Source organism: Papaver somniferum, chromosome 3 (assembly GCF_003573695.1).
Source record: "Papaver somniferum cultivar HN1 chromosome 3, ASM357369v1, whole genome shotgun sequence".
In the NCBI taxonomy this organism is placed as follows: Eukaryota; Viridiplantae; Streptophyta; class Magnoliopsida; order Ranunculales; family Papaveraceae; genus Papaver; species Papaver somniferum.
In genome coordinates this window covers 28,843,118-28,858,415 of record NC_039360.1, presented here as the reverse complement: position 1 = coordinate 28,858,415, position 15,298 = coordinate 28,843,118, and the positions used below count along the sequence as shown (strand labels likewise).

Here is a 15,298-nt window from a genome sequence, read left to right as displayed (position 1 = left end):
CAGTTTGAGCAACAACCAGAGCATAAATAGACAGGAACAATAACCATTATCGTGACTGCGGTTTGTTTTTCATGAATGCTATCGTTTATTTCGTTGATTTGTACAGTGATGGAAACAAGTACACAACTTTTTGATAAACTTCAGTAAAATTTAGAGTCGTAAATCATTGAAGTACTAACTAATAGTAAAAAACTATTATTAAATAATTTTGAATTATATCGAAAATAACATAACAGATAAGTAAAGAAGATGTAGGAAAGTAAAGTGGGATGGAGAAATATTTTTCTTATTACTCACTTTTAAGAAAACTAACAACATATAAGATAGGTGATGTGCTCCTGCAATGCTACCGCTGAAGCTGACCACATGAACATTGGACAAATTCTTAGCTTTGAAGTTAAGCTAGATTTCATCCTGGCATGAGACATCTTCACTATCCTTGAGTGCATTGAGTCTTGATGGTCTTTGCTTCTCTCGCACCTTATTTTCAATGTTCACCTGCTCCACCTAGATAATTTCACGTGTTATACAATTTTCCCACTTCATTATATGTCGCGTGGACTACTCCAACACTAGGGTTCATTAATATATTATTACCAAAAATCGCTTTCCCACAATAAACCAGTTTTATTTCGAGTTTTTTCCTCTTGCATGGTTTTCGCCTCAGCTATACATGAACGACTAAACGGACGTTTGTAGGCTATAATGGATAGAAAATACATGAATCCCTAATGAATTAGCTAATTTTGAATCTTTATTTGATACATACAAAGTTAAATTTCTATTTGGAGTAACAGTCAGTAGGGTCTCGTGTTTTTTTCTACGTAAAATCCAGTTTTTTCACAACTGCAACAACATCAGATTTGATTATTATTTCGATATAAATGAAATTCAATTATAATCAGAAGATGAAGTTAGTGCAGGTATTAGTTATTTCTGAATCAAATCTTTTAACACAAGGTTACGTCTGAATCTTCAAATGTCATTTCAGGTAATGATTTAACCTAGATTTGAGAAATTTAATTTTAAATTCCTATCCTTCATGCATAATACATTTATTTTCTCAGCACCTTCGATTATCTTAATCCCATTTTCCATCTGTAAGAATTTCTCACATATTCTTATATCTGGAGTGTATTACTCTGATTTACAATCTTTCCCTACAATGTGGATTGTATTACTCTAATTTACACTCATTCCAACTGAATATGATGATTAATTTTATGATTTCCTCATCTTGGATTCTAATTGTTGAATTTCTTATTTAAAACCCTAAAAATATTCACCTATTTACTTTGAAAGATGAGTTTTCTTTATCCTTGTTGTGTATACTTTCCTCTGCAATTTATCAAAACCCATTTCTCTTATAACATTCAAGTTTCAATACCCAAATTTACAGCTTTCAAGCTGAGTCCTTTATATCACCATGTATATTGTTTGGAATGGTGACGTTTCTCGTCTCGCAAACCAACTTCAATAGTCCTTGAATCTGAGTTGTGATTGACAGTTCAACTTAATGAGATAATCCCTTCAAAACACGAAAACCGTGAAAATTTATTGAGTAGTAGTTTTCTAGGAAGATTTGTTGAACCTGTAGATCAAAATAGTCGAGATTTCATAAATGTTTTGTTATTTCTATTGGAGATTGAAGGTGGTATTTCAGTTTGCAAAGTAAGAGATTGGGTTATTATGATAATATTTCAAATAGATTATGAAATGAACAGAGTGATAGCTATGTCTACTAAGAAAGTATTTGGTGACATTTTTTGTGTCAAGAAATGGGATATGTTAGACGATGTAGTTACTTAGAATCCATATGGAGAAATATTTTTCATCATTGTGCACAACTTGACTCTGGGTCAAGTTACAAGTGATAAACTTAGGAGATATTTAAACTTGCATGGGTAACATATCCTCTTTCTCCTATCATGTACGAAAAGCTAATGGGAGTTACTCCATCAAAATTCGATCAAGCATAAGATACAAAGAAAGGATTAGTTTCAGAGTGATTGCTGAAAATGAAATAGGTTTTACTAATGAAGTCACTTTTGAATTCTACAATTTCCCTAACAACTTTTTTGGATTTTGTGACCTCATTGGACATAAGCTGCAGAATTGTGTACATTTTGTCACTTCCCAACAACAATTGGAGGTTCAACAAGCTCAAGTTGATGATGTCATCAGTGGAGGATCTAGAACAAAAATCCGCATGGGGCATTATCCGTTCTTGAAGATCAAACTAAAATATACCATGTGGATCGTTCAAAATAGAAATTCTTGTCGATCAAATATGAAAATCTAAGAAAATTAATTTTTTTCCCCAATATAATAAGTATACATAGGGATTATATAATGCAGTGTTTAAGCTTAAAGTAGTTTTTCCCGTTTGTGGAATCAAACGTGTATAAAACTAATATGAAGTCTGTTTGGGAATAACCATTTTATACAGGATTGGAGCAAATATTGTGGGGTCACAAAGTTTGTTCCAATAAAATTTACACAGAATTTTTACTTTTCCAAAAACCTTATGGGTGGGGGGGGGGGGCGATGACCCCACTGACCCCAACGTAGAACCGCTATTGGCTGTCATAGCTGTTATACATCAAGAACTTTCACCTCATGAACATGCTCCAAACCAAGTTACTGCAATAATGATATAACATGACATGTAATTTTTATAGGTCAATCTCTCAAGTGCATCATATAAAAAAGCTGTATCCGAGGTAACATATATTGAATACTCGAAAAAGCTTGATAATGAGAGTAACAACCAGGAATAACATTATTGTAAAATGGTGGAGCGGATGCATTATGAATAACATTATTGGAAAGGTAAATGTTCCTACAACTTCTCAGCAATTAGCACCTAATAGAACAACTTACATGAGGAACTTGAACCTCATGCAAAATTATTTTCATTGGGATTTACCTTTACCAGTTCCAAAGAGACCAAGAATTACAAAACTAGATTTGAACTCCCCTACTATTATTTCACAAACTGAAGAAATAATAGAAATCAATGTAATAGAACCAACTATCTCAACAATTGTTTTTCCTCATCAGTGGTTCAAAGGAGAAGCTTTAAATGCAAATGTTGAAGGAATTGCAGGTAGTTAATTAGGAATCAAGACTCAATGGTAATACCATTAATTTTTATACAAAAATCTCAAGTGTAGACTGTCATCAAAGCATGTGAGCTCTTGTTTTGGTAGGTTTTTGTTAGGTGTTGTCTACTTATGCTGCTTCATTGTTGTTTGGTTATTTTTGTTGTTTTTAGTTTTTTGTTTTGCACATTTGAACTTTTTTTTTTTTGAATCCTATTGTCGGGGTTTCAATCCTTCGGGATTTGGTGGCTTCATACGATATCTAACATCCTAAGCGTGGATAGGGGGGAATAATTCATATGAAAAGTCAAATTTACCCTTACCCCTTAAATAAAATATAATATAACTATTTATTTAAAAAAAATAATTAATCTTTTCTTCTTCTTCTTTTTCGTTTTCTATTTTCCTTCATTTCATCATGATGAAATCACGATGAAGATGATGGTCATAATTTCATCATGATGAAGATGATGATCATTAAAAAATCTTAAATCTATTACTCTTCTCTCTCTTCTTCTTCTCCATCATATTGTGATTCTCTATTGCACCGTGATGAAGATGATGATCATTAAAAAAATCTATTATCTTTCTTCCTTTCTTCTTCTTTATCTTTTCCATCGCGTCGTCATGATAAATAAATAAATAAAAACTAAGAAAATCCACCATTTATTTTTGCTTTTGATTGGCTGGAAAATTCGATTCGATTAAGTTGATCCGTAAAAAAAAACAGTTTATGAAATTGTATATGGCTGGGAGTTCTTATTTTCCCCATCGTAAATCATATATTACGGTTGGGAAAATAAGAATTACTAACAGTTACCTACATATACGGTTTGGAAAGTACGAATTCCAAGCCATAAAAAGGTGTCTACGAATATGAAATCCTAGATGTAAGCAGTTCTGATAACACAAAAAATAGAGTTTTTCTCGGATAAGTTTTCCCCGCTGAACATGCCTATTTCGGCTGGAAGTTTTTAATATCAACCGTGAAAGTAACTTATGGCAGCGATTGTCTCAACTTCAAGTTGTGAATTACCAATTAAGGCTGGGTCGACAATATTTTTCAGTCGTAACTGCAAAAAAAAAACAACAGATTTATGATGGATTTAAACGGACCGGATCTACAAAATCGTCAATATATAAGCTTCCCTTAAGAAAATTGAGGATATGATTCATCATATTAGGTGGTTGATTTACATAAAATTTTTAAAAAATATTCAAAATCATCTACCGAATCAAACGAAAAAGAGAGAGAAAAAAAATGATGAAAAAAAGTTTTGATTTCCAAAAAATTAGTCGAATGATAAATCCTAATCTATGCATTAATCATAATAAGTTTAGTTAATCAACCTAATTACAACTAATCTAATTGGATGTACTTTAGCCATTATAGAAAATAGTTGGATAAATGATTATAAGAATTACTACTTTACGACCCAGTGCAGCCCCAAAAATTTAGCCGGCGTGTTGCCCCAATAATATGATTCTTTTTTTTCTTTAGTTTCTTTGTAATCTTTGTACTTTGTCCGGTCTCAGTGAACTTTTTTGTTGTATCTTAATCCTTATTGATATAAGTCTAGATTTTTACATTCTCAATGTCTATCTATCTCTGTAATTATTAGTCTCTTCGATTGTATTTCCCATTTCTGATCACTTTTTTGTTTGGTCAGGTTTGATAATCCATCTTTCTTTGCCATTATTTGTAACTTCAATCCCTCCTAGATACACTAGAATCACAAAATTGGTTAAAAAGACCAAAATCAATAATTTCTGGGTGAAACGAACACTTAGATTTTGATACTGTTTAAATGGACAAAAATGTAAAAATAGTCAGGATGTAACCAGTTTCATCCTACCTATTTTCAAATACTTTTTCTTATTTTTAATTTACATCAGGATGCATCCAGTTTCATCCTTACTATTTTTTAAGTTCAAGTGGGGATGAATCCAGTTTCATCCTTGCTATTTTTTTAGTGTCTATTTCACCCATATTAATTTGTACTCGTCCATTTGAACCGTGTTTTAAAAATATTCGGACAAATGACCCATTTTCCGTATTATAATTTGGTTTAGTTTTTATTAGCTAATCTCTCAATTATCTTGTATTCAAACCCTTACAAATTTCATATCCTGTTTATTTAGGCTCACTATTTCTTGTACTCTCGATTTTCAAATTCAAATTCCGTATTATAATCTTTGTCAATATTACAAACCTGACATTATTTCTTTAGCCGAGACTAAGACACCTTTTATGACTGATTTATTATACCTTACGGGAAACAACAAAAGTTTATTCATAGCTTGGCACAACAACATTTGAGATGAAGTTAATTGCTTCAAAATTTAATATGTGTCGTTTTAAAATAAAATCAAGGGATAAGGTAATTATGATTCCCGTGTTTATGGGGCTATCAAAACTGATTAAAAAATTGAACAACGGTCATATATTTCAGAAATGACACTACATGTCAACAGACCATAGACTCTAATAAGGGAATTAAATGTTATTTTATATCCCGAAGAAAATCAAGGTGGAGATAAATCAAGCTTGAGAAACAAATCTTTTATTTTACCAATAAAAGATTTTCTGGGTCCACAAGATGCCGAATATAAAGGCGTACCACACCTTTCACGTGGTCAAACAACAGAAAATGAGATGCCCATAGTTACGAAAGAGACATAGTGATTAATCTCTTACCAATAAATTCAGAACTTCCCGGATACAAAGGTAAGTCATCTACCCTAAGTAGAAACAGATCACACATATCTCCTCTTAAATTCAAATCCAGAAAAGAAAAATACAAAAACCCTTCAGATATATCAGGTCTTAATTAACCCACCTGATATTATGTTGCAGCCTCTTGGAAATTTCACTCCAATAACTATTCCAATTGAGATATTTCTTCGAACCTTCAAATCCTATTGACGTGTCTCATTAGAATTTTTATGTCTTTGGAAATATATAGAAAAACATAAAATCCCTTAATAATAAAATAGAGAGTATACATGGATCCGGTAACATTTCTACCAATATAGAAAAAATAAAAAAGCTTCAGGCTGAGCTAGGAAAACAATACGAAATTAGAATGATTATTATTATCAGAGGGATAAGTTTTTTAAATAATACGATCAGACTACATAATATTTTTATGCGTCAGTGTCTAACAGAAAAAGAACGCAATTAATTCCCTGATAGAGCCTTCTGGTTTGGCTATCTGATAGAGACCAAATCTATTCTCTTTATTAAACATTTCTCTCAAATTAACACCTCTCAAGCCTGCAATTATGATACGGACCTTTCTAACATAATTGAAACTTTAATTTCGGAATTATAAAGCTTATCCCTCATCGAAATCCCCTTGAAAGAAGAAGAATGGAACATCATTTCCAATATGAACCAATGATTCAACCTAGGAACAAGCAGTTTCCAACCAGGTTTCTCAAAGCTAATTGGGAAATTTAGGTCCGGATATCATTTTCTCGGTCCAAGAATTTTTTAAATCCAGAATCTTAAATCATAACTTTAATTCCAAAGATAGCTACTCCAAAATATCTGGCTGATCTCCGACCTATTAGCTTAAGTAATACTATATATAATACAATATCCAAGATCTTAGATAATAGGTTAAAGCCTATTGTTGGTAAGCTAATCTCCCTCAAACAGCTTTACTCTCGGGAAGGCAAATTACAGATAATATTTTCATAACTGATGAAATTCTTCACTCGATGAAAATTTCCAAAGCGAAAAAGATATTCTTAGTCCTTAGATTATATTTTGCTAAAGTTTTCGATAGGGTGGAGTCTTTTTTCATGAAAAAGTCTTTGATTTCCTCTGTCTTCAATATTAAGTGGGTAAATCTTATTATGCACCACGTCTTATTTTCATTCTTCTTAATGTCTCCCCGGGACCCAAATTCAATAATTATAGAGATTTAAGACAAGAAGATCCTCTCTCTCCAAACCTCTTCCTAATCTGCATGAAAATTCTATTCAACCTTCAAAAAAAAAGATTGTGGATAAGAAATCTCAGAGCTTCATATCAATAAATACTCCGAATATATCTCTTCTTTTTCGCGGATGACTGCTTTTTATTCACGAAAGCATATTTGGGAGAAATAGAAAACTTACCAGATCTTATCAATCTTAGGCGATATAACAGGACAAGCGGTGAATTTTCAAAAATCAGATATCTACTTTAGGCCCCGCATCCATCCTAGACATGGAAAAATAATACCAAAATCCTAAAAACGGTAGGCGCCTTCCTATTCTCTAACAAGAGTAGACAAAAAAACTTTTAACCTTTTATCCAAAGATATTATTCCACTTTACAAGGCTAGAAATCTAAAATTCTCTCTCAAGCGCGCCAGACGACGTTAATAAAATATATTCTTCAAGACTACCTAACGTATCAAATGTAAGTCATTGCTCTTCCCAAAGAAACTTTAGATTAAATTGCGAATTCGAAGAAATTTATGGGGATCAAAGATGGGTTCATAAGACAAGGAGGTTTCATAAAATATTTGGGACAATATTTGCAAGCATAGACCTCAAGGGGGTCTTTGAATTAAAAACTCACACAAATTAAGTTTAGCACTGCTCACCAAACTTGCCAGCAGACTTATATCTGATCAAGATCAATTACGGATCCAACTCCTAAAAGCCAAATATATTCCAAACTCACATCCTATAGAATTCTCTAGAACTTCTAACCTATCTTGAGTTTGGACTAGTATTCAAAAAGGCTTGAACCTTTTTAAATATAATTTTGTTTGGCAAATTAAAAATGGAGCTTCTATTAAAATATGGGAATATAGGTGGGTTCCTAATACCGATATAATTCTAAAACCAACTGATAGAGAAGAGTCAATTCCGAAATTGGTTCAAGAGTTAATAACTCTAGAAGATAATTGGGATCAAGGAAAAATAGATGAATATTTCTCACAAGACACTAATGAAAAAATTCTTGCAATATTGACAAAAAGCAGGGATGAGGACAACAATAATACAATTAGTTTTTCTTCGAATAAATTATGAAATTAATACAATTTCAAGAAATAGACTATTAATTTGGAAATTAATCCAGAGAACTCTTCCAATTTTTAGCTGATCAACAGCCCATATCTAAACTATCACTTCAGATTGCTCGATGTGCAATTCCCAAGCTCAAGAAAATGAACTACATATGTATTCAGGTTCTGCGCTTTTGTTAGAGCTATTCGGCATGGGTTCTCTTTGGACTACATTAACTCATTATTCAACACCGACTCAAATAAGTATATGGGTTCCTAACTGCATTTCAAAATCGGACTATTCACAAATGCCGGATAAAATGTCACCATTATTTGGTTTATTTAGAAACAAATGCTCAATAGTTTTTGAAAATCAGATCCAAATCCGCCAAATATAATAGGCCAAATTAAAAAAAAAAAGTCAACGTCATCGAAAGTTTCTCTAAAAGTTCATATCTCATAAAGGAAAACTTAGGAAATCCAATTGGGCCTCTATAAACTCGGATTGGAGAATCTCTATAGATATTTCTTTCAAGAAAGAAGACTTATCTATAAGCTTTGTATTTATTCTATATCCGGTGGATCAAAAGGAGTTTTTGCATATTTTAACTTGGATTAAAAAAAAAAAAAAACAACGTCAGCGGTTTATGCAGAAAAAAAACTTTGCTAAAAGCTACCTCTTGGTTAAGAAATAATACTCTATCAAATGTGTCCATAATAACAGATTGCAAAATTATAGCAGAATTTATTAAGGTTTTCCCTATTTTCTATCCTCATTTTCCCTATTTCCCGTTCCCTTCACAATTTCTAAAAACAATTTACTTTTCAACTCTAGTTTTTCCTGTGTACAATCCCTAAAAGTCAAATTGACTATGACCATAACCTTTATCACTTTTATTTGTCTTCTTCTTCCTTACTCCCTCTTTTCCAATAAGAAACCCCATAAATTATCAAGCAAAAAACTCTAAATTAGATTGATAAAGTACATCTATCTTTTATTTTTTGTCATTTAATTTGTCAAGATAAAGATGAATTGATCGGCAATTAATCGATAAACCGCTATGGTGGAAAATCTTATTTAAGAAAACTTGGAGAATATCTAAACCCTAATTTAATCATTGAAAATATATTTTGTGAACAAAGTTTGGAGGTGATCATGAGCAGGGTAGTCATAAATGTATGGTCATCTAAGTGCAGCAGTAATTCCAACCGCACTTGCGTATATACATAAACATACTAATCCAAATTAACATAACATTATGCTTGCATTTTCTCCCATTAGTAACAGATGCTTCAAAACTAGTGTCATATCCGATCAATACATATCAAATCGCTGACTCAATATGTGTTCCACCTATTTTAAGTAATATGGTACCCTAATCTCTCCCGTCCACCATTTTTAATGTTTAGCTTACATCAAAGTTGTATCCTTCTTTGGTGATGAATCATGGAGACGGAGTAGAAGAAATTGTGGAGATGGAGAAGACGTGATTTGTTTCTTAGGTTTTTCTATTTTGTTTAATTGGGTGTAAAAATAAAAAGTCAAAAGATGGTATTTAGGAAATGTGAAATTTTATGTGGGTGGTACTTATGATTATTAGGGATAGGAATTATGGGGGATTGGAAATAGGAAAAGTGGGGATATGAAATAGAGAAAACCTTTATTAATAAGAAATGTACTGGGAAAATTGAAAACACAATGTTAGAAGTTGAGGCAACTTTAGAAAAATTACCCCAAACAAGATAAGTTATATAAGCATACAACTACAAGCCGCAGATATCTTAGTAAAAGAATCGGTAATCAAAAACCTTCAACACGTGGCCTCATATATGCAAAAGAAAAAGAAATGTTAAAACAATGAGCATTGCTGGACACACCGAACTAAGGACGGAGGAATGTATTACGGGAAATCCGACGATCTCCAACAACTTTTCAGTATAGGGATTAAAACCGTGGAAGTGGGTCCACTTTTCGTTGTCTCTACCGGTGTATTCTTCGGTGCTTAATCCGAAGTGTCTATCATCTTCGTAAAAAAATTGCAAAATTATAGTAGCAAAATTTATTAATAAGAAATGTCTAGCACAGCCGGATTTTAACACCCGGCATCCGACAGTCTAGTTATGTCATATCCCTATGCTACCAGCCAGCAACATTTCCCAGCTTTCCGTCTTCCGTTAACATTTTCTTCAAACCCTAACCATTTCTCTTCTTATCATCGCATTCTCTGTAAACCCCTTTTTCTCCTCAACACAGGTTATGACGGGGAACTTCAACATGTTCCCACTAGAGATCATTTTAGAAATACTCGTTCGTTTATCCACTGAATCAATTTTACACTGCAAATCGGTATGCAAACAATGGAGGGATCTCATCTCTCACCCATCTTTCCCCAAATGCACTTAACTCATCTCAGTGATCCATATTCTGTTGATTCTAGTAAGTTGGGCTTTCTGTTCTTGTACCAGAATGAAGGTACAATCACTTCTTTTATTTTGAATACAGTGAGAATCAAGATGAGACACCCTTTAATGGAATTACAAGGGTTAACATACACCCTCCATTTATGTTTTATAAAATTCGGAATTCATGTAATTGTTTGATATGTTTCGGTGTTTCCTATGGTGATAATTGTTCTCTGTTTGATGCTTGTATCTGTAATCCAATTACTAAAGAATATGTTGCTCTTCCAAAACTGGAAGAAGGTTTTACTCGTAATGGCCGTGTAATGAGTGGGTTTGGTTACCTTTCTTTAAGTGATGAGTACAAGGTTATTAGAATTTACAATGAACCCGAGAAACCTAATGTTGGATTAGTTGACGTATATACTCTTGGAAGTGGCAGGGGATGGAGAAATGTAGGAGAATTCAACCGTGAAATCGTATTGTTTGCTTCGCGACATGGTACATTTGTAAATGGAGCTATTTATTGGATAAATGCAAATGGAGTCATTGTAGTTTTCGATTTAGTTGACGAAAATTTCCGTATGTTCTCTTTACCCACTTTCCCTGTGAAAATGCTTTGTCAAATAATGTTTTCTCCATACTCATGTAAAATTGGGGGTTTGGGGGTTACTTGATGTGTGCTATCAGTGACAAAATTGGAATTTCTGACATTTGGTTACTTGAGGGGAAAAATGGTAATCGTGATGCGGATCCCATTTGGAGGAAAAAGGCAAGTGTTATGCGTACTTTAAGACCATTTGCCCTTCTGAAAAGTGGTGAAGTTCTATGCTACAATGATACCGATCTGTATCTCCATAACCCGACAATACCATCTCTAGAAATGCTTGTGAATATGGATGAAGAAATTTCTCGGCCCGTTCCTCACATGAACACCTTAGTTTCGCTGAAAGCTTTAGGAGAAGAAGATACGCAGATGATGTAGTCAGCTGACCAAGGTAAGAGCTATAATAAGTGAGGAGGCAGATGAAGCAGCATTGCGATGGAAGAGGCAGTGATTAGCAGATGAGGTACCATTTCTTGAACTCTTTCCAGTCCAGTGCTTGTTAATGGATAATGGATAGCTATTACATATAGATTACTGTAAGTCTGCTACTTATATGGTACATCTCGTCTTTATATCATGTGATATTTAACTTGGAGTTGAGCTATCTTGCTTTTGTAACTGCGTATCTTGTTACATTAATGTTTACCTAAACTAAGCTTAGTGGGAAAACGTGACACAGACTCTAGTAAATTGATTTTACTTGTAAGAAGCGAAGGAGCGATTATATGTAGGGAAGGTCTTGGGAGTAAAAAAATAAATCATAACTCTATATTTAGTTTTCTGAACATCACACTAGTCGGACAATTTCAAGTATCCAATTTTGAACTTTTTCAATATTTGTGCTTACTGTTCTGTTGTGGCAACAGCTTAGGGTCATTGCATTAGTAATACAGATCAGTTTTATGCAAATGGAGAAAAAAATTGATCACTCTTACTCTGGTGCTAATTTAGGACAGTAGCAGACATGCATCTATCTCAGCTCTTCTGTTTTGAATCAGTTGTCGCTATCTAGTTCTCAAATACACATGTTTTGCTATATTTGGATAATTTGAACAAAACATGTCTCTTTTAGATCAACTTAGGGCCAGGGATTAATAGGCGGGGATAATGTGGCTCTATCCTTCATATGGGGGACACAAAATTACTTCAAATTGCCTTTCTTTCAGAGAATTCAAAGAAGCAACGTCAGTGCGTAAACCAATTTTAAGCAAGTCTCTTTTGAACCAACTTTAGGAACACTACTGATTCATGTAATTTGTAGCATTAGCTACCGGCTATCTCCACCCTTCCATAAATGTTAGTACCGTAGCATAAGTTTGTTTCCAAATAAATTTTGGCATGTTTTTGTCATCTCTTTAGAACTAAATAAATGCTAGTACCAAAATCACTTGATACATAGGGTAAGTTTTGTCATCTCTTGAACTCTTCGTTTTGCTAAATCTGATTTTTGGAAGAAGAAAGAATATATACATACAGAAATGGTAGTTTGAAGAGGCAGAAAAGCTTATCTCATTGTTCATTAAATTTCCATCAGAAGATAAGACGATTCAAGTAGGCAGAGGACTTCGTAACAGCTAACAAAATTAATGTTTTAACTCTATTGTTAACCACAACCAAACTAATTGTTTGTCTTCAAGTAAATCTAGTTTTCCATCTTCATGGGAATGCTCAATCTAGCTAGGTATCCTCCATCTTTACCATTACGAGGATTCAGAACAAGAGTTCCATAATTTACGCATTACGCCTGTATGAGTTCGCACATAAAATAGGTCATTTCACATGCTATACAGATACCAAGTTGTGATTATAGACTGGCATTTACGAATACGAATCACACCGCTACGGCGCTATGTTCTTTTTCTTTTTTGTTCTGAAACTGATATTTCTAGTTTGGCATCTACATATGTATCACCTTGTGTTTCTATCAACATATATTTTGATATTTCCTCATGGTACCTAGGCTGCCCAGGTTCAGTACCTACTAGGAAAACCAACTGAGCACCACTTACAAAACATATACATGGTCTTTCACCTTATGATCAGATTTTACAAGAATACTTCACACATGAACAATGTCATCAGATTCAAGCAATCAGGGTACCTAGTCAAGAAGAAGACACTTTGTTTTGGACATTAACCAACAATGGGAAGTTCCCCGTTAAATTCTACTTATAACAAGCTTCTTGAACCTAGTTTGCACTACATATAACAAGTTTTCAGTACTCTAGACAAGAAAAAATGGTTAAGATTGTTGCACTTGCAGGTTCCACAAAATTTTTAAGATATTTCCATGGAAGTGTATACACCAAATCATTATAGTTGGACTTTCTTAGTCAGTTCTTTCAAGTTATGAACAAAGCTTGGTTTCTCTCTCAGTTACAGGAGGACAGTGCAGTCTGTTTCTACATTGCCCTTTTGCAAGGACATTATGCTATGGTAAAGCTCCTCACTTACATTGCCTTTGGGGATCTTAGTCAAAGTATCTTAAGTTGGTTTGCTCAGGAAACTACTCATGGGAATTAAAGAGTTACTCCCTCCGTTTCTAAAAATTAGGCAAGTTTGGTTTTCACAAAAATTAAGAAAACCAATCATTGTAGCCACTTTTTCATGTTTTTTCCTAAACTATCCTTTGGTCCCCACTCATTTGTTACTAGAGAAAGAGGAGAGAGAAGTGGTCTCCTTTTTGTATTAGGAGAGAAAAAAAAGAAGAGAGAAGTGGTCCCTCTATGGGTATAGTAGTAAAATCATAATATTTGACTTTCCACATATGGAAACAAACATATTTTTTTGACATACCCAAATAAGGAAACCTGCCTATATTTTAGAAACAGAGGGAGTAAAACTGAAAGGATAGTCATACTTTGGCATATTCGGAAAATGTGATGCAAGCTGAATTTGAGCACAAACAAGATCCTAGAGTTGCAATTCAGCATACGAACAATTGTTTGCACCTATTGCATAATAACATCAGTTTTGACAACAGATTTAGGACATGGATTTTGTGTAAAAACAGACCGTCAACTGAAACTGTTAGGCTGCATGATTATAATGAGAGCAATGCCATTTTCTTCGGATGCATTCCTTTTGTAATGACTACTTTTGCAGACTGAAATTGTGCAATGTGACTCGAGAGGCAGATTCAAAGGTGCCAGAGGCTGGAAATGCAGGGTCACTTCAGTGCGCCAAGCAGAAGTTCAAGTACTCCTCTCAGCTTTTTAATGGACATTACTGTTAGAACAAGAAGTTATCAGCTTTACTTTTGAGTGTATCTGGAGTGTTATGTTAAAACTCCTTTTAGTTAACTTCATGTTTTTTACTTTCACTGCTTTAGGGTTTGTTTGTTACCGTTTGCTTTAGTTACTGTTGTTCTCTCTATTTAAACAACAACTCTCCTTGTACTTCTTTACGTTTAATACAACCTCTTTAGTACTTTCTCTACTTCTGTCATGGTATCACGAGGGTTGTTCGATTCTCCAAGACATATTGTCTAGGGTTTCACTCATTGCTTCCACCGCCTACCTTCATCTGCATCTTTAAACTTTGTACAACCACACCTTTACTCAAACTCACCACCACATATTAACCTTATCTTCTACTTTGCTTCTCTACCACATCTTACCTCTACTGATACGTTACTTTCTCTACTTGGTGTACCTCAGATCTCAAATCTCTCTTCACATCATGACTTCTGTGTCGTCTCCTCACTATAAGACTACTACAACTTTTCCTTTTCAGAACATTACTCAACTTATTGGTCTAAAACTCGATGACACAAACTTTCTTATTTGGAAAAATCAAATGGAACCTATGCTTATTAGCACAGATCTGTTTGGTTATGTTGATGGATCCATTACATCACCACCTGAATTTATCAAAGAAGGAGACCTGAGATCTTAAATCCATCTTATTTTAAATGGAGAAAATGGGATAAATATGTTCTTAGCTGTCTTAACTCTACTTTCTCTGATTCTCTCTCTTGGTCTGTACTGGGGTGTACTACTGCTGCAGAAGTATGGTCATATCTTGCTAAGGAGTTCTCAAATCAGTTCTCAGCTCGTAGATTTATGCTCAGAGGACAGCTACAGACCATTAAAAGAGGAGCTCGTACTGTTGCTGAGTATGTTCAAGAGGTTAAAAGTATTTCTGATTCTCTAGCTTCTATAAATGAAAGAGTTGTT

The 15,298-nt window shown here is 33.8% G+C and overlaps 1 protein-coding gene across 1 annotated transcript; it reads left to right on the top strand.

Moving 5' to 3' along the window:
- Window positions 1-10,172: 10,172 nt before the first annotated feature.
- On the top strand, window positions 10,173-11,715 carry LOC113361073 (putative F-box protein At4g21240). The gene is made up of 2 exons (XM_026604445.1): window positions 10,173-11,095; window positions 11,204-11,715. The coding sequence occupies exons 1-2, from the start codon at window positions 10,678-10,680 to the stop codon at window positions 11,305-11,307; spliced, it is 522 nt and encodes a 173-aa protein (XP_026460230.1). The 5' UTR covers window positions 10,173-10,677; the 3' UTR covers window positions 11,308-11,715.
- Window positions 11,716-15,298: the final 3,583 nt, after the last annotated feature.